The 22,583-nt window shown below is 45.4% G+C and overlaps 1 protein-coding gene across 2 annotated transcripts in view; it reads left to right on the plus strand.

Moving 5' to 3' along the window:
• ELL3 (elongation factor for RNA polymerase II 3) overlaps positions 1-22,583 on the plus strand; it is a 285,177-nt gene that overhangs the window by 209,055 nt on the left and 53,539 nt on the right. For both annotated transcript variants that reach the window (XM_063925873.1, XM_063925874.1), the window contains one exon: positions 2,701-2,758. In XM_063925873.1, coding sequence (XP_063781943.1) covers positions 2,701-2,758 — 58 coding nt within the window. The remainder of the gene's footprint in view (positions 1-2,700; positions 2,759-22,583) is intronic.

A 22,583-nucleotide genomic window follows, 5' to 3' on the forward strand; every position in this document is an offset into this window, starting at 1 on the left:
TGTCTCGTGTCGTTCCAATATATCAACATGGGCCGCAATTTGAGACATGTCTTGTCTGATCGCTGTCACTTCCTGCTTGATGGTAGATAGCAAGCGAGTCTCTAAGGCCGAAAAATCTTCTTTTGTGGGAAGTGATTTGACGTGAGACAGATTCTCGCTAATCTCTGCGGTCGAAGAGGAGGCCAACGGAGGTTGCGTGTTCCTTGGGGTCGACATGTCGCCCACCTGAGTATGTAGAATCGGGGAGGCAGGAGCGGCTAAAGTGGAGGCTAGGTCTGCGGTCGGTGGAGTCAAGAACTGACGCAGATCTGACGAATGATGGGCGTCGGAGTTACGTCTGGCTTGGTCTTGGCCTTTTTCTTCTTCGTGCCTCTCATCTGTAAGGAAGGTGGTGCAGTGTTACACTTTCACATAGCCCTGGTAATATAAAAATGCGTGGATCGTCGCCGTGCAGTAGCCCCCCACGTGGCTTTAGGGCGACATCAAGCAAGCAGACACATCTTCCAAAGAGTAGCTAGGGGTCTTCACATAGTTACAGGTGAACCCGCGGTCGGGGTTAGAAACCCACTTCAAATAATAGGTATAATATATGTGTCGGTAGGAGTTAGGAATGATAGCAGCAGGTTTAAGTTATGAGTGGCCATCGGAGCTGACCGCAACCGCGCGGCACCAGGGCTCGGTCTTGCTGGTTTGCAGGTATGCGGTATGAGGCACCAGGGAGCCGTCGGTTACAATACAGTCCCGGAGGTACACTCTGCTCACGGGGGCCGACTAGTTATGAGCAACAGCAGAGGCTGACGGCTGTACGGCAGCCCCAGGGAGAGCAGGGACCAGGCAGCATCTGAAGAGCGGTACACCGGGGCGGACAGTAGCAGGCAGGCAGCTCCAAAGCTATCACCCCCCTCCGAGAGCGCAGCCCCACAACAGTCCCTCGTCTCTCCGATGGAGTCCCGCGGGCCGTACCATCAGTAAGCTCTTTAACGCTGGGGTCTGGCAGGAGATAGCAGGGAGCAAAAAGGTCTCACCCAGGATGGCCGCCGGGTGTCCCGTGGCTCCGTCCGGTCACCGAGAGCCCTGACGACTTCGGGGAGAAGAGACAGGCAAGGGGCAGCAGGAGGTGTCTTTCCGCCGCGGTCAGCGGCAGCGCAGGTACCAGGAGGCAGCGGCGAAGTCCGCGCCCCAACTCCGAGGCTCCCGGAACGTCCACCGGCCCGGGAGGTAAATTGAGGCTTGGGGGATTCCTGTAGGCCGCAATCCACGGGAGCTTTAAACACCGCTCCCCGATTCCATGGCACAAACAGGGGCACACCAGAGGGACCAGGGGAGACGGGGGCCGCCAGAAGCAGAAAGGAAACTCTGAGAGGGGATAATCAAGGGATTTAGAGCCCCTAGCCGCAGGAGCTCTCTCAGTGTGTGTCTGCTTCCCTCAGCAGCCAGGCCACTCTCCCAAGCGCTGTTTTCTATCTTGTTGTTTTACCTTGTGGAGTGTAACTATCTCCTGTTACAGCTGCTTAGAAAACCATCTCAAGTAGCGCCTGTTTTTTGATATTTCTTTTGATCTATCTCTTCTACCTCTTGTGCAGTTATCGCTGGTAATACAATCCCGTTGGAGTGCATGGAGATTTCTCATTGTCCACAATGGCTAATAGAAACCAATTGGACGGCATCCTCCCATATGCTTCCAATTAGTTAATTAGACCTATCACTAATACAGTGGTTCCCAAACTTGGCCCTCAAGGCACCCTAACAGGTTTTAAGGATAATCATGACTGAGCACAGATGTTTCGATCAAATTGACTGAGGTACTAAGTAAGTCACCTGTGCCCAAGCATGGCTATCCTTAAAACCTGGACCATTAGGGTGCCTTATGGACCCAGTTCAGGAACCTAGTCTGCACTAATGAATGGTCTATTAATCACACATAGGTGCTATGTTGCATTTTTTATTGACTGTTTTTGCACTATACTTCCAGCCTTTATGAGATGGGATTTGTAGCCTTGTATGAGGTCACCTGTGCCCTCTGTGTACAAGCACTTATTCAATTTTCCTAGTAAAAAAGATACCCTAGGTCAGAGGTTCCCAAAAGTGGTCCTCAACGGCGCAGGTTTTGAGTATATCCATACTTGACAACAGGTGATTTGTGAGTACCTTAGTCAATTTGATTTAACCATCTGTGCTGAGCCATGGATATCATTAAATTCTGGACCGCTAGGGAACCTCTGCCCTAGGTAGTTATGGCTATGAAGAGCTCACCCCCTCTGACCATTGTTAATTTCCATTCTTGCCAAATTAACAAAGATGACATCTGCTTTGTACATTTGTTTATTTTTTGTCAATAACCCATATGTATTGCTGGATACATTAATTTATATTGAAATTTTAATCAATATGATGATCAGTTGATAAACCATTATTATAATAGTCCTACATAATCATATGTGCAGGAAATCGGTTTCAAAAGTTGCATATTTGAATTGCATTTTCTTCACTGTAAGCGGATGGTAGGTCAGCATGAATTAGGTTGACAGTTAATAGCCAAACCACTATTGGTCGACATTGACATGATTGGCACATGGGGAAAAGGTTGACGTGGGACAGTTTGATGGATTCTCAGACATCTCTGGCATGTGTACCATTTTCAAAGAAAATAACAAATGCCTATCTTCATTACTCAGTGACGTACTGTATGTCTCTTTCTAGAAAAGGACCAACTTTCAGAGCCAGCGCTGACCTCTGAAGACGTTCCAGATTATTTCAAGTAAGTTCCCATGTAAAACGAAGACACATTTATTTATGTTATATGTGTAATGGCGGCTGGACAATGCCAGGCTTGGTAGCCACAGGACACCATATGCCCAGTGAAGAAACGTATACACAACATGACCTTCAGCCATCATTATTTGGACATCACTGAGTTATGTTAAATACTGTACCAGAAGCTCTTAGAGTAATTGGGAGATCCACAATTTGCTGAATTGAGCAGCCATCAATATTGAAGATATAGTGCCAAAAACTAAGACTTTGCCGCAGAAATCGGTATACCTAGTAACCCAGCCTGGCAGACAATACCACATTCAAAACACAAATGAGGCCTCTGCCATTAAATGAAGTTGAAATAGTTCTTTAAGCCATATTGCTTGTAGTTTTGCTGCATCAGTCTGAAGTATAAGAAACATCCTGTATTGCAAAAAAACTGTCTTTGAGAACCAGGATACTGTATGTTGCAGTGGCGCACCCAGGGGGGGTTTCCGAGTACCCAGAAACCCCCCTCCACCAAAAAAAAAAAAAAAAAAATTTTTTTTTTTTTTTTTTAAATGCTGCATGAGTATTGTTAATGGCTGTCTAGCGTCCTCTGCAGCCTGCTCTCTTCCTGGTGGCACTTGTAAGTGCTTCATAAAAGTTTACTTTATTTTAATTATAGTACATATATATCCATGTGCAGTTTGTGCATACATATATACACATGTATATACATACATATAAACACACACACATGATATATATACATGCATATATATACTTGTACTGTATGTGTATATATATATATATATATATATATATATATATTATCCTTTATTTATATGGCGCCACAAGGGTTCCGCAGCGCCCAATTACAGAGTACAGAAATAATCAAACCGGAAAACAGCAACTTACAGTTGATGACAGTATAGGACAAGTACAGGGTAAATAAACATAGTTACATCAGCAGATGACACTGGAATAAATATCAGGTGGCAGAAGACTGCTGGAGTTGATGATTATTAAAGTAAGACAAAGGATAAGCACATGAGGGAAGAGGGCCCTGCTCGTGAGAGCTTACATTCTAAAGGGGAGGCGTAGAACAGAGGGTTAGGATGAGATTTGGCTGGGTTTGGTGAAGAAGTGGGTCTTGAGAGCCTGTTTGAAGTTTTATAGAGAGTTGGAGAGTCTGAGGGGGAGAGGTAGGGAATTCCAGAGAATTGGAGCAGCACGTGAAAAATCTTGGAGGTAGGAGTGGGAGGAAGTAATCAGTAGGCAGGAGAATCGGCGTGCATTAGCAGAGCGAAGAGGACGGGTGGGAGTGTAAAGGGAGATAAGGTCAGAGATGTAGATGGGAGAGGAGTGGGTGAGGGCTTTGTAAGCGAGTGTGAGAAGCTTGAAATGGATATATATATATGCATGTTTAATATGCTATGTGTATATTATATATATATATATATATATATATAGGTGTATATACGGTATATATGTGTACATATATAGATATGTATATATATATATATATATATATATATATATATATACACAGACACACTAGTTTTACGGACCCAGCATGTACTGGGTCACCTCAGTCCCCGCCCCCGTGCTTGGCTCCACCCAGTTCTGGAAACCCCCCCATGAAAATCCTGCGTTTGCCACTGTGTTGGGGTCACAGATATGGACCATTTTGGGGGATGAGCAATTATGTGAAAACCTCACAAGGTACACACCAACAGAGAAGGCCTTTATGCGTCTAGTGTTTCTTAATTCATTCAAAGGTACATCATAGCAGTATGTGAGGTCGTCTCATATTCAAATGGATAAGCCATATAAGCATCTGTACAGTTGCTGGACCAAACACATATACAGTGAATCCGGAAAGTATTCACAGCGCTTCACTTTTTCCACATTTTGTTGGAAGAATCGCTGTGAATACTTTCCGGATGCACTGTAAATTACACAAGCTGTGGTACAGTAGCACAATTACTGCATGCAGTGTGCTGACAGCCATGCTAGATTTATATATATGTTTTCATATATGTCTGGATCTATGTTGTCTGGTACCACTACAATATAGGAAACAATGGTTTGGCCTTATGCATCTGCTTAATCTACAACTGATACCTGGGGCTAAATGTAATAGCCTTTGAGTTGCTGGAGGCGCGGGACTTTGGGGGTCATTCAGACCTGATCGCATGCTAGTTTTTTTTGCTGTGATCAGGTCAGAACTGCACATGCGTAAGCACCGCAATGCATAGGCGCGTCGCACGGGTACAAATCGGATCGTTGCTGTGCGATGGATTGTACGAAGAATCCATTTGCACGGGCGATCGCAAGGAGATTGACAGGAAGAAGGCGTTTGTGTGTGTCAACTGACCAGTTTTCTGGGACTGGTTGGAAAAACGTAGGCGTGTCCAAGCATTTGCAGGGCGGGTGTCTGACGTCAATTCCGGGACCGGACAGGCTGAAGTGATTGCAGCGGCTGAGTAAGTTTTGGGCAACTCAGAAACGGCACAAAACTTTTTAGTAGCGCTCGGCTGCACATGCGATCGCACACTTGCAAAGCAAAAATACACTCCCGTATGGGCGGCGACTATCTGCTCGCAGCCGTGCAAAAAACCCCTAGCGAGCGATGAGGGCTGAATTAGGCCCTTTGTGCAGGTCTGCATGTATTTTTTAAAGCGACAACCTCCCGCACCCCTGGCAGCTCACAGGCTATTACATTTGGCCCCTTGTGTTTTTAAAAAATAGTATTTTAAGTTAAGTTCTCAAAAATATCATGTACCGCTGTACAGCACATGGGGGTGGGATTCCCCCTGCTGGAAGCTAAGTCACGACTGCATATTGATTCAGATATGTACGCAATGCCAATATTTATTCAGTTGAGCATCTGACTGCTTTTGCATTGCAAACACGTCAAGGTACCTTAGCAAGTCGCTCGGAGTGAGGATTTAAGGCAAGGTGATTGTTTTTGGGGGCAGTTACGGTGGAGAGGCGGCAAAAAATACAAGTGTTGCAACCGTTTTTGGAGCATGTTTCAGTTGATATCTGCAATCTTAAACTGAAAACATGGCGTCAGCGTCTCAGTTCCATATTGTACTTAGGATCTTCGAGCACCGCTACGTTTTTGTACACAGATGCTGATATTTATAAGGCCACCGGTGGGCGCCTTAATCCATTTCCAGATGGCAGCATTAGCATATTATCAACACAGTTGCATTAACGTCTATATATAAGCAGTACACACCACCCATATTTCTATTTGCTTTATAGAGCGATCATTTTTTTTAGAAGGCATCTAAAAGTAGACAACTCTTTTATTTGCTTGTTTATGTGGCATTATTTATTAGCTTGACACACAGAAAAGTGTTTGCGCAAATCAATTATTGGTCCATCGCAGGTTCATGTAAGGAAGGGGTTAATCTAGACGACAAAAAAAAAAGAAAGAAACTCCCCCAACACACCATAATTGACCAGCAAACAAGACATTCATCCTACATGATAACAGTAATGCAGAGATCTTGGTTAAATATATTTACAAACTAATGGTAAGCCACCAACCATGGCAAGTCATCTCTGCTCATGTGGTCCTACACTACACGATAATAGCACTTACTTGGGGTCATACATTTATGTATTTCTAAAACGAGAGCCAACTCACCTGGAGGTCCCAAGTTCTGGGTTAAGGGTCCCCAAAATCCAAGACAGTCCTAATTAATCAATCAATCAACAGTTTGGAGTTTATCACAATTAGATTATTCAGTGTTTGCACAAATCCTTTAATGAAGAGATTGTGAAAAGATCCTTTCATTAAAATCTATAAAATCGCTGCGTATATGGGCTCCAATAACAGGTCAGTGTCTCTGTGTACGTGCACTGATTATTACATTTAATACATTTAATTTTAAGGCACCACAAGTGGTTTGTAGTGGAGTATATACGGCACACATAAGATGAACAGTAAACATGACATCATATTACAGTAACCAAAACTAAACAGAGCACAATTACCAATTAGCACCACAGATCTTAATACACAATACAGCTTGGATGTAAGGTAAGCAAATGAGCAATCAGCATACTGTTAGGGGAGTGCAGCCGTAGAGAGAGATGAACGGCTATGAGTTATAGGAGATGTGGGTTAGAAGGCCGCTGGGTAGGTGATGGCTGTAGTTCAAGTGTGAGAGCAGAGGGCATTCAGAACAAGAGGGAAGAGGGCCATGATCCAAGAAACTTACACCACTAGTGTGCCCTGAGCAGTCTCCAGGTGTGCCGCCATAGAAGCACAGCTAGACCCGTCAGTGTTTTGCCGCTACTGAGGCCCTGGAACGATCAATACTGGTGGGTTTAGTGGCTGCAGAGCCAGTTCTAATTTTGGGCCTGGGCAGTGTAGGACTCTTCTGGCTTTCTCAGATGTGGCTCAGGCGTTACCTATGGAGAAGCTGCGACATGACATCCTAGGACACGTAACTGCACCATTCATCACCGTTATATTTGAATGTGCCTTGGCAATAATTAAATCTTGTTCAGTGTGCCGCGAGTTGTAAAAGGTTGAAAATCTCTGCTCTAGGGGGAGAGGAAGGTGACATGAGGCACAGGCAAGGGAGCTGGCCTAAGGGCAGAAAGTAAGCATGGTAAAGATGGCCAAGGCACAAGGCAGGGTGTGGAGAGAGTGACCCCCTGTTGTTACACAGATTTCAAACCTATGATCCTTTATGTCTACAGTAGGCAGACAATGGGCTGTATTAAATTCTTGTCGGAAACTGCGGTCTTGTCGGAAAAAGAAATCCGTTTCCGACTTTTTTAGGTCGGATGGGGTTCCGACCTATTCAGAGCCCCCTCAGATTTTCCGACAAGTCAGCAATTCCGACTTGTCGGAAAACACGTGGATCTGTGGAATAGCCGCGGATCCACGTGTTTTGTTGGAAGCGGCGGCCAAATCCGACAGGTTTTGGCCCTGTTTCCCACAATGTCAATCCGACTTTAATAAAAGTCGGATTGGCATTGTCGTGAATGGCCAAGTCCGACCGCTCATTGAATACTCAGATGTCTGATCCTTTCCATCGGAAAGGATCCGACATCAATTGAATATACCCCCTTGTTGCATGTAAATAACCCTTCTATATTAATAAATAACTTTCATTTTTTGTTCCCATTTGCTTCATATTTCTGCTGCGGGGTACACTGGGCTCCACAAGGAAAGACATAGGGGTATAGAGTAGGATCTTGATCTGAGGTACCAACAGGCTGAAAAGCTTTGACTGTTCCCAGAATGCATAGCGCCGCCTCCTCTATAACCCCGCCTCCCTGCACAGGAGCTCAGTTTTGTAGTTGGTGCCGCAGATAGCAGGCACATAACAGAGGGGCTGCTCTGGGCAGCCCTAAGAAGAGCTTTTTGAGAAGAAAAGTGAAGACTTCAAGGGCTGCAGCAGTGTGTACATGTCTAGTGACATTCACTGCTGCAGCTCCATCTCTCCCCAGCGGCGCTGTACACTCCCGAGCCTTGGTTGCCGGGTAACTACAGCAGGAGGCTCCGGTTTTCTTCTATGGTCAGGCACACACAACGGGGGCGCTCCGGGATCTCGTGGCCACGCTTCGGGAGGTGGTGAGTGGGTCCCGCTTGCGGGACCCGTACTTCATCGCGATCCGGCGCGGTCAGTGGGAGGCGGGCCGCACGCGCTGGCGGTGGACACTGGCAGTACAGGCGATCCCACTAGATCACCAGGGCATGGGTGCAGGTCAGCTTTTCCCTTAAAACCATTTTACTAGTAGCCCGCAGTACCCGGTGGTTTTGCCAGCAGGGGGATAAGGCTTAGACCTTGAACCCCTCCACCAGCCCCAGGGCGCCATTTCCCGCAAATGTTCCCGCCCTGGAGCTGCATATCTGTCTCTCCCTCACTCCCTGTCAGTATGTGGGCGCCATTTTTCCTTACTACACTGTTCCTGGGACTGCTTGGGCAAATCCTCCTGTGTAAAGCCGCCTGGTTGACAGCGCTGTGACTTTACATGACACTTAAGTATTCTACCTGTCACTTAGACAGTGTTAGTAAGAAAGAGTGCATTTAGTCAGGGTTTCTAGTACAATTACCCTGTGATATACATCCAGTTCTTACTGTGCAGTGTTATATCTATTGACTACATAGCTATATAAGCTGGTCCAGTGCAGTATTATTGTTAGTAATAACCTCTGCATTGTCTAACTGGGACTATATGTGTGTGCATTAGCTTGCTGAGTAGTTTCCATTCGTGTCTCTCACTCAACTTGCTATCCCTATATTCTATAACCTGAGGGGGCTTGGTGCGTCAGGTTTTATAATAATACAGGTTGAGTATCCCTTATCCAAAATGCTTGGGACCAGAGGTATTTTGGATATGAGATTTTTCCATATTTTGGAATAATTGCATACCATAATGAGATATCATGACGATGGGACCCAAGTCTAAGCACAGAATGCATTTATGTTTCATATACACCTTATACACACAGCCCGAATGTCATTTTAGCCAATATTTTTTATAACTTTGTGCATTAAACAAAGTGTGTCTACATTCACACAATTCATTTATGTTTCATATATACCTTATACACACAGCTTGAAGGTCATTTAATACAATATTTTTAATAACTTTGTGTGTTAAGCAAAGTTTGTGTACATTGAGCCATCAAAAAACAAAGGTTTCACTATTTCACTCTCACTCAAAAAAGTCCGTATTTCGGAATATTCCGTATTTCGTAATATTTGTATATGGGATACTCAACCTGTATAGGATATTCACAAAATATACTCTGATACTTATTTTTCTCTGTGATTTTAGTCACCATATCTCTCATATATTTCTGCTTGTGCTGACTACACTGCGGGTTTGGGTAAGAGGTATTGTGCTGCTGCCAATTGTACTGTGTTACCTAATACTGCCAGTTATTATGTCTGCTTCTGAAGGTAACGGTTCTGGGGCTGAACACACTGCCGGTGTTGCTGAAGCCACAGATCCATATGGGGAGAATATAGCAGCTGTGGGCTCTGGTTCTGGGGGCTCCTTGCCCCCCAGTGGGACTGTGGCAATGGAGGCACATAATGACCCACCGTGGGCTGCTTTTTCCACTCTTCTATATACGCTAGTTAATAAACTAACACCGCTATGGGACCCCTTATGCCGGTGCAACCGTATGTGGTCCCTGCAGCTAATCCGCCGTGGGTGGACGATTTATCTGCTCAATTGAAGAAGTTGAACCAGTCCCTGACTACTAAAAAGTCTGACCCTCGCTCGCCGAAGTCCAAGGGGTCCTCTAAGCGAGCTCTTATCTCCTCACAATCCACTGCTGTCACTAACACCTCGTCTGATGAAGATGGCACTTACACTGACCCCACAGAATCTGACTCAAATACTGCTGATGGGGAGGGTAGTTCACATGTGGATGTTCCTGATCTTTTGGAGGCTATTAAATTAATTTTACAGATTACGGATGATCCCGAGCTATCTGTCCCTCCTAAGAAACCTGATAGGTTCAAGCGTCAGAAGGTGGTTAAACAAGTTTTACCTCACTCTGACCACCTAGTGGATATACGGCAGGAACCCTGGGGAAACCCAGGTAAGAAGTTCGTGCCTCAAAAGAAGATGCTGGCTCGCTATCCCCTCGCGCCAGAGCTGTCTAAAAATTGGGAAACGCCTCCTCCAGTAGACTCACATGTGGCTAGGATGTTGGTTTCCTCAGCTCTACCTGTCACTACCGTCACGTCTCTAAAAGAGCCTACGGATAAACGTGTGGAGGGTTGTCTGAAAGCGATTTACACCCTCACGGGTGCTGCACAAATGCGCACTATTGCAGCAACATGGGCTGCAGAGGCTATTGAAGCATGGGCCTTGGAGTTAGAAGCTGAAATCTCTTCTGACCATGCTAGACAATGCTTGTCATATATTGTCACAGCTTATCGCTATATTAAAGAGGTGGCTTCTGATGCCGGTATCTTAGCAGCCAAGGCCTCTACTACATCAGTCCTGGCTCGCTGGATATTGTGGCTGAGATCCTGTGGTCTGTGGATCTGGACTCTAGAAAAACCCTGGAGGTACTCCCTTTCAAGGGAGATATTCTGTTTGGGGAGGACTTAAATAAGATAGTGGCTGACTTGGCTACTGCCAAAACTGCCTGTCTGCCAAGTACCGCTCCTTCTGTGTCGAAGGCTAAAGGTACTTCCTTTCGCCCCTTTCGTCCTTCAGGTAAAGCAAAAGGTCAGGCGTACAACAAGCAGGCCCGCACTTCCAAACCTGGTAAGCCAAAGCCCAAAAGAGCCTGGGCGGCCCGTCAGCCAGCTTCCAAGACCGATAAGCCTGCCGCATGATGGGACGGGCCTCCCCTTGGGGGATCCCAGGGTGGGGGGCCAGCTTCTAGGGTATACCTAGGAATGGTTGAAGACCACTTCAGATGCCTGGGTACGGGAAGTCGTCACTCGAGGTTACGCCATAGCCTTCAAATACCGACCCCCTCATCGATTTTGCTGGACAGACGTCCCGTTGGACCAGACAAAGGCAAACACTCTACATTCGGTGGTACAGACCCTCCTGGATACAGGAGTCGTAGTACAGGTGCCTCTTGCGCAGAGGAGCCGGGAGTACTATTCTCCGCTGTTTTTAGTCCCGAAACTGAATGGATCCTCTTGGCCCATTCTCAACCTCAAGGCATTGAACAGGGTTGTGAAGGTTTCCAAGTTCCGTATGGAAACCCTTCGCTCTATAGTTCTGGCCTTGGAACCTGGGGACTACATGGTCTCCCTGGACATACAGGATGCTTACCTGCATATTCCTATAGCAGCGTCACATCAGCAATACCTGAGGTTTGGGATTGGCAACCTCCATTACCGGTTTCGGGTGTTACCTTTTGGTTTAACTATGGCTCCACGAGTCTTCACCAAAGTCATGGCGGTGATGACGGTGGTACTCCGCCGTCAAGGGGTCAGGATACTGCCGTACCTGGACTTGTTAATCCTGGCAAATTCACCAGAACTTCTCCTAGGTCATCTGGAGGACTGTCCGGTTTCTACAAACCCACGGGTGGCTCATCAACTGGAAGAAATCCTCCCTGGCCCCTGCTCAGAGCATGGTGCACCTGGGAGCGCTATTGGACACTCACAACAAAAGGTTGTTCCTGTCTCAGGAGAAAGTCCTGAAGCTTTAGGACAGGATTCGTTGCTTCCTTTCTCGTCCACAAGTGTCGATACATTCAGCCATGCAGGTGCTAGGCCTCATGGTGTCAGCATTCGACATGGTGGAGTATGCTCAATTCCATTCTCGCCCCCTCCAGAAGCTGATTCTAGCCAAGTGGGACGGCCTGCCTCACCGGATCAGGTCTCACATGATCTCATTGACTCCGGAGGTCCGTCTGTCGCTGCTCTGGTGGCTCAAGGACCGACAATTGTGCAGGGGCCGTCCCTTCTGGATAGCCGACTGGGTCCTGTTGACGACAGATGCCAGTCTAAGAGGTTGGGGCGCGGTGCTGGAGCAACACTCCCTTCAGGGTCGGTGGAACAAGGAGGAATCTCTCCTCCCGATCAACATTCTGGAATTGCAGGCGGTCTTCAATGCGTTGAACCTGGCCCAGCATTTAATTCAGAACCGTCCTGTTCAAGTACAGTCAGACAACGCCACCACAGTGGCTTACATAAATCATCAAGGCGGCACTCGAAGCCGTTTGGCAATGAAGGAAGTCTCACGGATTCTACATTGGGTGAAACGCCATCTACCGGCCATATCGGCAATATTCATTCCGGGAGTCCTGAATTGGGAAGCGGACTTTCTCAGTCGTCAGGACGTACATAGAAAGAAAACAACTAGCTGTTTAAATAGCGCCCCAAAATTATTTATATGTATACACATGAATGTCAATAACAATTGTGATTATAATACTATCCTGGAAGACTGCGCATCCGTGAACACTATGTGTGGTGTTGGCAAGATGAAGAAAAAAAGGAGGGGGGATACGGATGCGCTGAATTTCAGGAAATGAATGAACGGTGAGAGCCAACAGTTTAAACAGAAAATAAAAATGTATTAATATTAAAACCACATATGTAACCTTAAAATGATATATTCAAAAACACCTGTAAATGCTCCGTTTCTAGGCGTCTAATGAGCATAAATTAGTATTGGTTATGGATAGTGTCCATAGTTCATATAGCACTACTGATTGTAAGGCAAATAGCCGGCAGATGAAATTCAAATGCAGTCCCAGGGTATAACAAGCTGAATTTGTTAAGAATAAACAGCTGGTAGTTAGATATCAAGCTGCGGTCCCAGGGTGTAACAAGCTGAATTTGTTAAGAATAAAACGGCTGGTAGTTAGATATCGAGCTGCAGTCTCGAGATTGTAAATGTATAATATCACCGCATCTGAGCTGACTGTTTTACCTCTCGTGTGGGCTGGCGGTGGGCCGAGCGTCCTCGGCCAGATGTCCTGCAGTGCCCACTTGCGCTATGCAGCGTGATGGAGATAGAGGTAACCACCGGGATGTTCAGAATGGTTTCAACGGTGTATTTGCAGAGCCGTGGTCAGCGGTAATGAAGGAGCTCGAAAACACTCACACTGGAACAATGCAGGCGATAAGTTGTAATGACACCTGGGTAGAGATGAAATGAGGGCGGAGTCCTAACGTGTTTCGTCACGCTCCACGTGACTTTGTCAAAGGTATACTCCTGCCTAGGGCTGGCTAATATTTAAAGCCAGTTCAACGATTTCAACAGCTGTCTAAAATCAATAACAGGTGCAATTTATTTAACAAACGTTGGCTCTCATCGTGAAAAATAAGAATGAAATAGTGTCAAGAGTAAAACACAAATAAATAAAAAATAATAAAATGAAAAACTATCAGTCGGTATCATAAGAAAATTCACAATATGTAAACATGAGATTGTGCTAAGAAAGATCAATAGTTCACAATTTTTAAAAATAAGTTGTTATAGCAACATCTAGCCAATGATTTCATGTATATAATTTATATCTCTTGTTTGCTACGTAGAAACAGAAAGCTAGCGTAAAGAATTATCAATGCTCAATTCCCACTCCTCAGGATTCATTAACACTCTATTGGGATTAAGGGTGGGCAATAGAAAGTATCCAGAAGGGACAACATAAAAATAAATAAATAAATAAATAAATAAATAAGATTTCTAAAGGGACCTGGTAAAATATATAATCTGGATACGAACTTATGGTCCCTTCTATATAGCGGGTCTGTGGTTAAACCGTCTGCGCCACTCGAGCCGCTATACAAGGAATGGAAGCATTTAACATAGAAGAGGAGAGTTGAGACTTCAATGAATCAAACACTTATATAAATAGAGAGAAGAAGATTCTTTGTATAAGCAAAAGGAGCTCCCGCTGTTATCAGTGTCTTAAGTGCACTCGATATTACCTCTCGCAGCAGATTGGTCTATATGCTGCCAGTGTCTCCACGGTGTTATATCAAAAACAAGCATATTATAGTAACCATGGAGTAAAGACCACTCCTAATTAATTATGGCCATAGGGATTCAATAAGCGCATTAGATACTATATATAGAAAAGTTTAATAATGATAGTATTACGAATAGATGAGACACCTAATCCAAGTAAATAATATGTCTACCATACATGAAAGGTGAACAGCAATAATTCTAATGGACAACCCACCACTTATGGATGACTTATAGAGTTATGGCATTAAAGATCAAATTCAATACATTCATTCAACCCCTCCGGTGCCAGGGATCCAAGTCTGTGGATCCAATAATTCTCTCGGAGACACAATTTTCTATAACGATCTCCCCCACGTACTGTTGGCATAATTTTTTCAATCCCAACTAGTTTGATATCTTCAGGTTTTTTTTAAAGCTTATCTAAGAAATGTCTAGAAACACTATGAAAAAGGAAACCCTTTTGGATATTTCGTCTATGTTCTAAGAACCGAACCCTCAATTTACGGGTTGTCCTCCCTACATATAACAAGTTACATTTACAAATCAAAAGGTAAACAACAAAAGAACTATTGCAATTAATAAATGACCGTATCTCAAAACGTGATGATTCAGATATACCAAAATATTTCGAATTATTCTGAATATAAGAACAAGTCAAACACTGATTAGCACCACATTTAAAACAGCCTGTGGTTTTAGAAAGCCACTGTGTAGAATCAGTTGAGGTTGTGTTAATAGTTGTATTTCTCTTATCAGTAAAGAGACTCGGTGCAAGAGATTGCTGTAAATTGTTAGATCTTTTGAAGATCACAGTCTGTGATCTTTAAAAGATCTAACAACTTACAGCAATCTCTTGCACCGAGTCTCTTTACTGATAAGAGAAATACAACTATTAACACAACCTCAACACATTCTACACAGTGGCTTTCTAAAACCACAGGCTGTTTTAAATGTGGTGCTAATCAGTGTTTGACTTGTTCTTATATTCAGAATAATTCGAAATATTTTGGTATATCTGAATCATCACATTTTGAGATACGGTCATTTATTAATTGCAATAGTTCTTTTGTTGTTTACCTTTTGATTTGTAAATGTAATTTGTTATATGTAGGGAGGACAACCCGTAAATTGAGGGTTCGGTTCTTAGAACATAGACGAAATATCCAAAAGGGTTTCCTTTTTCATAGTGTTTCTAGACATTTCTTAGATAAGCATCAAAAAAACCCTGAAGATATCAAACTAGTTGGGATTGAAAAAATTATGCCAACAGTACGTGGGGGAGATCGTTATAGAAAATTGTGTCTCCGAGAGAATTATTGGATCCACAGACTTGGAACCCTGGCACCGGAGGGGTTGAATGAATGTATTGAATTTGATCTTTAATGCCATAACTCTATAAGTCATCCATAAGTGGTGGGTTGTCCATTAGAATTATTGCTGTTCATCTTTCATGTATGGTAGACATATTATTTACTTGGATTAGGTGTCTCATCTATTCGTAATACTATCATTATTAAACTTTTCTATATATAGTATCTAATGCGCTTATTGAATCCCTATGGCCATAATTAATTAGGAGTGGTCTTTACTCCATGGTTACTATAATATGCTTGTTTTTGATATAACACCGTGGAGACACTGGCAGCATATAGACCAATCTGCTGCGAGAGGTAATATCGAGTGCACTTAAGACACTGATAACAGCGGGAGCTCCTTTTGCTTATACAAAGAATCTTCTTCTCTCTATTTATATAAGTGTTTGATCCATTGAAGTCTCAACTCTCCTCTTCTATGTTAAATGCTTCCATTCCTTGTATAGCAGCTCGAGTGGCGCAGACGGTTTAGCCACAGACCCGCTATATAGAAGGGACCATAAGTTCGTATCCAGATTATATATTTTACCAGGTCCCTTTAGAAATCTTATTTATTTATTTATTTATTTATTTTTATGTTGTCCCTTCTGGATACTTTCTATTGCCCACCCTTAATCCCAATAGAGTGTTAATGAATCCTGAGGAGTGGGAATTGAGCATTGATAATTCTTTACGCTAGCTTTCTGTCTCTACGTAGCAAACAAGAGATATAAATTATATACATTAAATCATTGGCTAGATGTTGCTATAACAACTTATTTTTAAAAATTGTGAACTATTGATCTTTCTTAGCACAATCTCATGTTTACATATTGTGAATTTTCTTATGATACCGACTGATAGTTTTTCATTTTATTATTTTTTATTTATTTGTCTTTTACTCTTGACACTATTTCATTCTTATTTTTCATGATGAGAGCCAACGTTTGTTAAATAAATTGCACCTGTTATTGATTTTAGACAGCTGTTGAAATCGTTGAACTGGCTTTAAATATTAGCCAGCCCTAGGCAGGAGTATACCTTTGACAAAGTCACGTGGAGCGTGACGAAACGCGTTAGGACTCCGCCCTCATTTCACCTCTACCCAGGTGTCGTTACAACTTATCACCTGCATTGTTCCAGTGTGAGTGTTTTCGAGCTCCTTCATTACCGCTGACCACGGCTCTGCAAATACACCGTTGAAACCATTCTGAACATCCCGGTGGTTACCTCTATCTCCATCACGCTGCATAGCGCAAGTGGGCACTGCAGGACATCTGGCCGAGGACGCTCGGCCCGCCGCCAGCCCACACGAGAGGTAAAACAGTCAGCTCAGATGCGGTGATATTATACATTTACAATCTCGAGACTGCAGCTCGATATCTAACTACCAGCCGTTTTATTCTTAACAAATTAAGCTTGTTACACCCTGGGACCGCAGCTTGATATCTAACTACCAGCTGTTTATTCTTAACAAAGGGTGGTCTTCTGTATGCCGGCGGTCGGGCTCCCGGCGCTCAGTATACCGGCGCCGGGAGCCCGACAGCCGGCATACCGACACTTATTTTCCCTCGTGGGGGTCCACGACCCCCATAGAGGGAGAATAAAATAGTGTGGCGCGCGTAGCGCGCCACCGTGCCCGTAGCGTGGCGAGCGCAGCGAGCCCGCAAGGGGCTCATTTGCGCTCGCCACACTGTCGGTAAGCCGGCGGTCGGCCTCCCGGCGCCGGTAAGCTGGTCGCCGGGAGCCCGACCGCCGGCCAGCCGTAGTGAACCCTTAACAAATTCAGCTTGTTATACCCTGGGACTGCATTTGAATTTCATCTACCGGCTATTTGCCTTACAATCAGTAGTGCTATATGAACTATGGACACTATCCATAACCAATACTAATTTATGCTCATTAGACGCCTAGAAACGGAGCATTTACAGGTGTTTTTGAATATATCAATTTAAGGTTACATATGTGGTTTTAATATTAATAAATTTTTATTTTCTGTTTAAACTGTTGGCTCTCACCGTTCATTCATTTCCTGAAATTCAGCGCATCCGTATCCCCCCTCCTTTTTGTCAGGACGTACATGCCGGTGAGTGGGGCCTCCATCCAGAAGGGTTTCAACTCCTAGTGGAAAAGTGGGGCCTTCCAGACGTAGATCTGATGGCGTCTCAACACAATCACAAGGTTCTGGTCTTCGGAGCAAGGACAAGAGATCCTCAAGCAGCATTCATGGATGCGCTGGCGGTGCCGTGGAGGTTTCGGCTGCCGTACGTGTTCCCTCCGGTGCCACTCCTACCCAGGGTAATTCGGAAGTTCAAGCAAGAAAGAGGAATTCTGCTTCTCATAGCTCCAGCGTGGCCCAGACGGCACTGGTTCTTAGACCTGCAGGGCCTATCGTCAGAGCGTCCAATTCTACTTCCGCAACGCGCAGACCTCCTCGTTCAGGGCCCCTGTGTCTACCAGGACCTAGCCCGGCTGTCTTTGACGGCGTGGCTCTTGAAGCTTCCATCTTAAGGGCTAAAGGGTTTTATGAGGCGGTCATTCAAACTATGTTGCGGGCCCGGAAACCGGCTTTGGCTCGGATTTACTATAGGGTCTGGCATTCTTACTTTGTTTGGTGCGCATCTAACAATTATGACGCTTCCAAGTATAGTACAGCCAAGTTGTTGGCCTTTCTTTAGCAGGGCCTGGACTTAGGCCTGCGTCTGGCCTCCCTCAAGGTTCAAATATCTGCCTTGTCGGTGTGGTTTCAGAGAAAGATTGCGACCTTACCTGATGTGCATACCTTCACTCAGGGTGTGTTGCGTATCCAACCTCCCTTTGTCCCGCCTGTGGCTCCTTGGGACTTGTCGGTGGTTTTGGAGGCATTACAAGAGTCTCCGTTTGAACCTCTTGGTTTAGCTGATCTTAAGTGGCTTTCCCTTAAGGTGGTGTTTCTGCTGGCTATTGCTTCAGCTAGAAGAGTGTCGGATTTGGGTGCCTTGTCTTGTAGTTCCCCATATCTGATATTTCAACGTGACCGGGCGGTTCTTAGGGGATCCGGTCTGAAGATCGACAGTATCTAGGTCGACAATGTTTAGGTCGACCACTATAGGTCGACAGTCACTAGGTTGACATGGATGGAAGGTCGACAGGGTTTCTAGGTCGACATGTGCTAGGTCGACAGGTCTAAAGGTCGACATGAGTTTTAAAAAAAAAAATTCTTTTTTTGAATTTTTTCATACTTAACGATCCACGTGAACTACAATTGGAACGGTAAAGTGTGCCGAGCGAAGCGGTAGCGGAGCGCAGGCACCATGCCCGAAGCATGGCGAGTAAAGCGAGCCATGCGAGGGGACGCGGCGCACTAATTTGGGATCCCGGTCACTCTACGAAGAAAACGACACCAAAAAAAAAACACTTCATGTCGACCTTTAGACCTGTCGACCTAGCACATGTCGACCTGGAAACCCTGACGACCTTCCATCCATGTCGACCTAGTGACTGTCGACCTATAGTGGTCGACCTAAACATTGTCGACCTAGATACTGTTGATTTGATGAACCACACCCGGTTCTTAGGACTCGTCCCGGATATTTACCTAAGGTGGTTTCTTCGTTCCACCTTAACAGGAGATCGTGGTTCGGCACTTGTTTCTCCTGATCTATCTCCCAAAGAGCGGTCTTTGGATGTGGTACGGGCTCTCCATATCTATGTGAAGAGAACTGCTTCTATTAGGAAATTTGATTCTCTCTTTGTGCTGTTTGGATTTCACAAACGGGACTGGCCTGCTCACAAGCAAACTTTGGCCAGATGGATTAGAATGGTGATTGCACATGCTTATGTGAGGGCTGGTCTATCAGCTCCTGCTCACATTACGGCCCAATCTACTCGGTCTGTTGGACCTTCTTGGGCGGCCCGCCGTGGTGCGACCCTTGAACAATTGTGCAAGGCGGCTACGTGGTCCTCAGTGAACACGTTCATAAGGTTCTATGCCTTCGATACTGCCGCTTCCCAGGATGCTTCCTTTGGACGCCGGGTTCTTGTGCCCGCTACAGTGCGTTCCCTCCGATAAGGAACTGCTTTAGGACATCCCCTATGTCTTTCCTTGTGGAGCCCAGTGTACCCCGCAGCAGAAAACGAGTTTTATGGTAAGAACTTACCTTTGTTAAAACTCTTTCTGCTCCACAAGGCGCCCACCCTGACGCACTTAGCTTCTTTGGGTTGGTATGGCATTAGCCGCTGACACTTCTCCTGTCGTGAGAGTGTGGTGTATGTGGCTACTAACCGTTGTCGTCTCTTTTCCTGCTACTGCATTGGGCTGGTTAACTAAAAACTGAGCTCCTGTACAGGGAGGCGGGGTTAGAGAGGAGGCGGCGCTATGCATTCTGGGAACTGTCAAAGCTTTTCAGCCTGTTGGTGCCTCGGATTAAGATCCTACTCTACACCCCTATGTCTTTCCTTGTGGAGCCCAGTGTACCTCGCAGAAAGAGATTTAACAAAGGTAAGTTCTTACAATAAAACTCGTTATTTTCAGCGTGAATATTAGATGCCAGTGGTCAAAGCTTCTTTTAAGACCACTTTGCTTTTTATGCATACTGTGACAATAACTAATAAGTAAACATGGACTTAGTCTTATTATATTTTTACTGAATTTTATTAAACAGACATGCTGTTTAGTACAAAAGTGGGTCTGGACTTGTAGCACAATGATAATTGTTTCAGTTCTAAAGACAAGGGAAGTTTAAGGTACTAGTTTGCAAAACAAATAACCCTTTGGTCCAAAAAGGAGATTTATGGTAGACTTACCATAGTTAAATCTTTCTGCGGGGTGCACTGGATTCCACAGGGAATACCATTGGGGTGTAGAGTTGGATCTTGATCCGAGACACCAACAGGCAAAAGCTTTGACTGTTCCCAGGATGCATTGCACCTCCTCTATAACCCCGCCTCCAGGCACTGGAGCTCAGTTTCGTTAACCAGTCCAATGCAGTAGAAGGCAAAACAGACGGTAGATGTTAGTCACATAGAACCATATTCTCACGACAGCAGAAGGGACTAGCGGCTAATGCCATACAAACCCAAAGGAAGAAGCTAAGCGCGTCTGGGTGGGCGCCCTGTGGAATCCAGTATACCTCGCAGAAAGAGATTTAACTATGGTAAGTCTCCTTTTCTGCAGCGGGGTACACTGGTATTCCACAGGGAATAACATCGGGGATGTCCTAGAGCAGTTCCTCATGGGAGAGTACGCACTGTAGCGGATTCAAGAACCCGGCATCCAAAGGAAGCATCCTGGGAGGCGGAAGTATCAAAGGCATAGAACTGGATGAACGTGTTCACGTAACCGCCTTGCACAATTGTTCAGCGGACGCACCACGGTGAGCCACCCAAGAAGGTCCAACAGACCGAGTAGAATGGGTCTTGATAGCAGCAGGAGCTGGTAAGCCAGTCTGCGCATAAGCTTGTGCAATCACCATTCTAATCCATCTGGCCAAGGTTTGCTTATTCGCAGGCCAGCCACGTTTGTGAAAACCAAAAAGTACAAAACGGGTATCTGACCTCCTGATGGAGGCAGTCCTCTCTACGTAAATACGGAGAGCCTGTACTACATCCAAAGACCACTCTTTGGAGGACAAACCAGAAGAGATAAAGGCCAGAACCACAATCTCTTGGTTTAGATGAAAAGATGATACCACCTTAGGTAGATAACCGGGGCGAGTTCGAAGAACTGCCCGGTCACGGTGAAAAATCACAAAGGGTGGACGACAGGACAAGGTGCCTAAGTCCGACACCCTCCTAGCAGAGGCAGTAGCCAGTAAAAACACGACCTTAAGTGTAAGACATTTAAGATCCACAGACTCGAGGTTCAAATGGAGACTCTTGTAGGCCATTTAAGACAACAGACAAATCCCATGGAGCCACAGGTTGAATCCGTAAAACGCCCTGACGTATGAACGTCAGGAATAGATGTAATTTTTCTCTGAAACCACACCGACAAGGCAGATATATGAACATTGAGGGAGTCCAGACGAAGACCTAAATCTAGGCCTTGTTGCAGAAAAGCCAAAAGCCTAGAAGTACTGAACGAATAGGTATCATAATTCTTAGCAGCACACCATGTGAAGTAAGAGTTCCAGACCTTGTAATAAATCAGTGCAGAAGCCAGTTTGTGGGCCTTCAACATAGTTTGAATAACCGCCTCTGAGAATCCCTTGGCCCTCAGGAGTGAAGCTTCAAGAGCCACTCCGTCATAGCCAGTCTGGCCAGGTTCGGATAGACACAAGGTCCCTGAACGAGGAGGTCTGGGCATTGAGGAAGTAGAAGAGGACGCTCTATCGATAGATCCTGCAGGTCTGAGAACCAATGCCGTCTGGACCACGCTGGAGCGACTAGAAGTAGTATTTCTCTTTCTTGCTTTTAACTTCCGTAAAATCCTGGGCAGGAGTGACACTGGAGGGAACACGTAGGGCAGCCGAAAGTTCCATGGAATTGCCAGTGCATCCACGAACGCTGCTTGAGGATCCCTTATCCTTGATCCGAAGACTGGAACCTTGTGATTGTGTCGAGACGCCATCAGGTCTACATCTGGTAGGCCCCACATCTCCACTAGGCGTTGAAAGACTTCTGCATGAAGACTCCACTCTCCGGCGGCGTGATCGTCCTGATGACTGAGGAAATCCGCTTCCCAGTTCAGTACTCCGGGGATGAACACTGCCGATATTGCTGGCAGATGGCTTTCCTCCTAACACAGGGTTTTTGATACTTCAGGCATTGCCATGCGGCTTCGGTTGCCGCCTTGATGATTTATATACGCCACCGTGGTGGCGTTGTCTGATTGTACTTGAACAGGCCTGTTCTGTACTACAACGCATTGAACACTGCCCGCAATTCTAGAATGTTTATCGGGAGGAGAGATTCCTCCCTGGTCCACCGACGCTGGAGAGAGTGTTGCTCCAACACCGCGCCCCAACCTTGCAGACTGGCGTCCATTGTCAGGAGGACCCAGTTGGAGATCCAGAAGGGACGGCCCCTGCTCAGCTGTTGGTCCTGTAGCCACCAGCTCAGTGA

Source organism: Pseudophryne corroboree, chromosome 6, assembly GCF_028390025.1.
Source record: "Pseudophryne corroboree isolate aPseCor3 chromosome 6, aPseCor3.hap2, whole genome shotgun sequence".
Lineage (NCBI taxonomy): Eukaryota > Metazoa > Chordata > Amphibia > Anura > Myobatrachidae > Pseudophryne > Pseudophryne corroboree.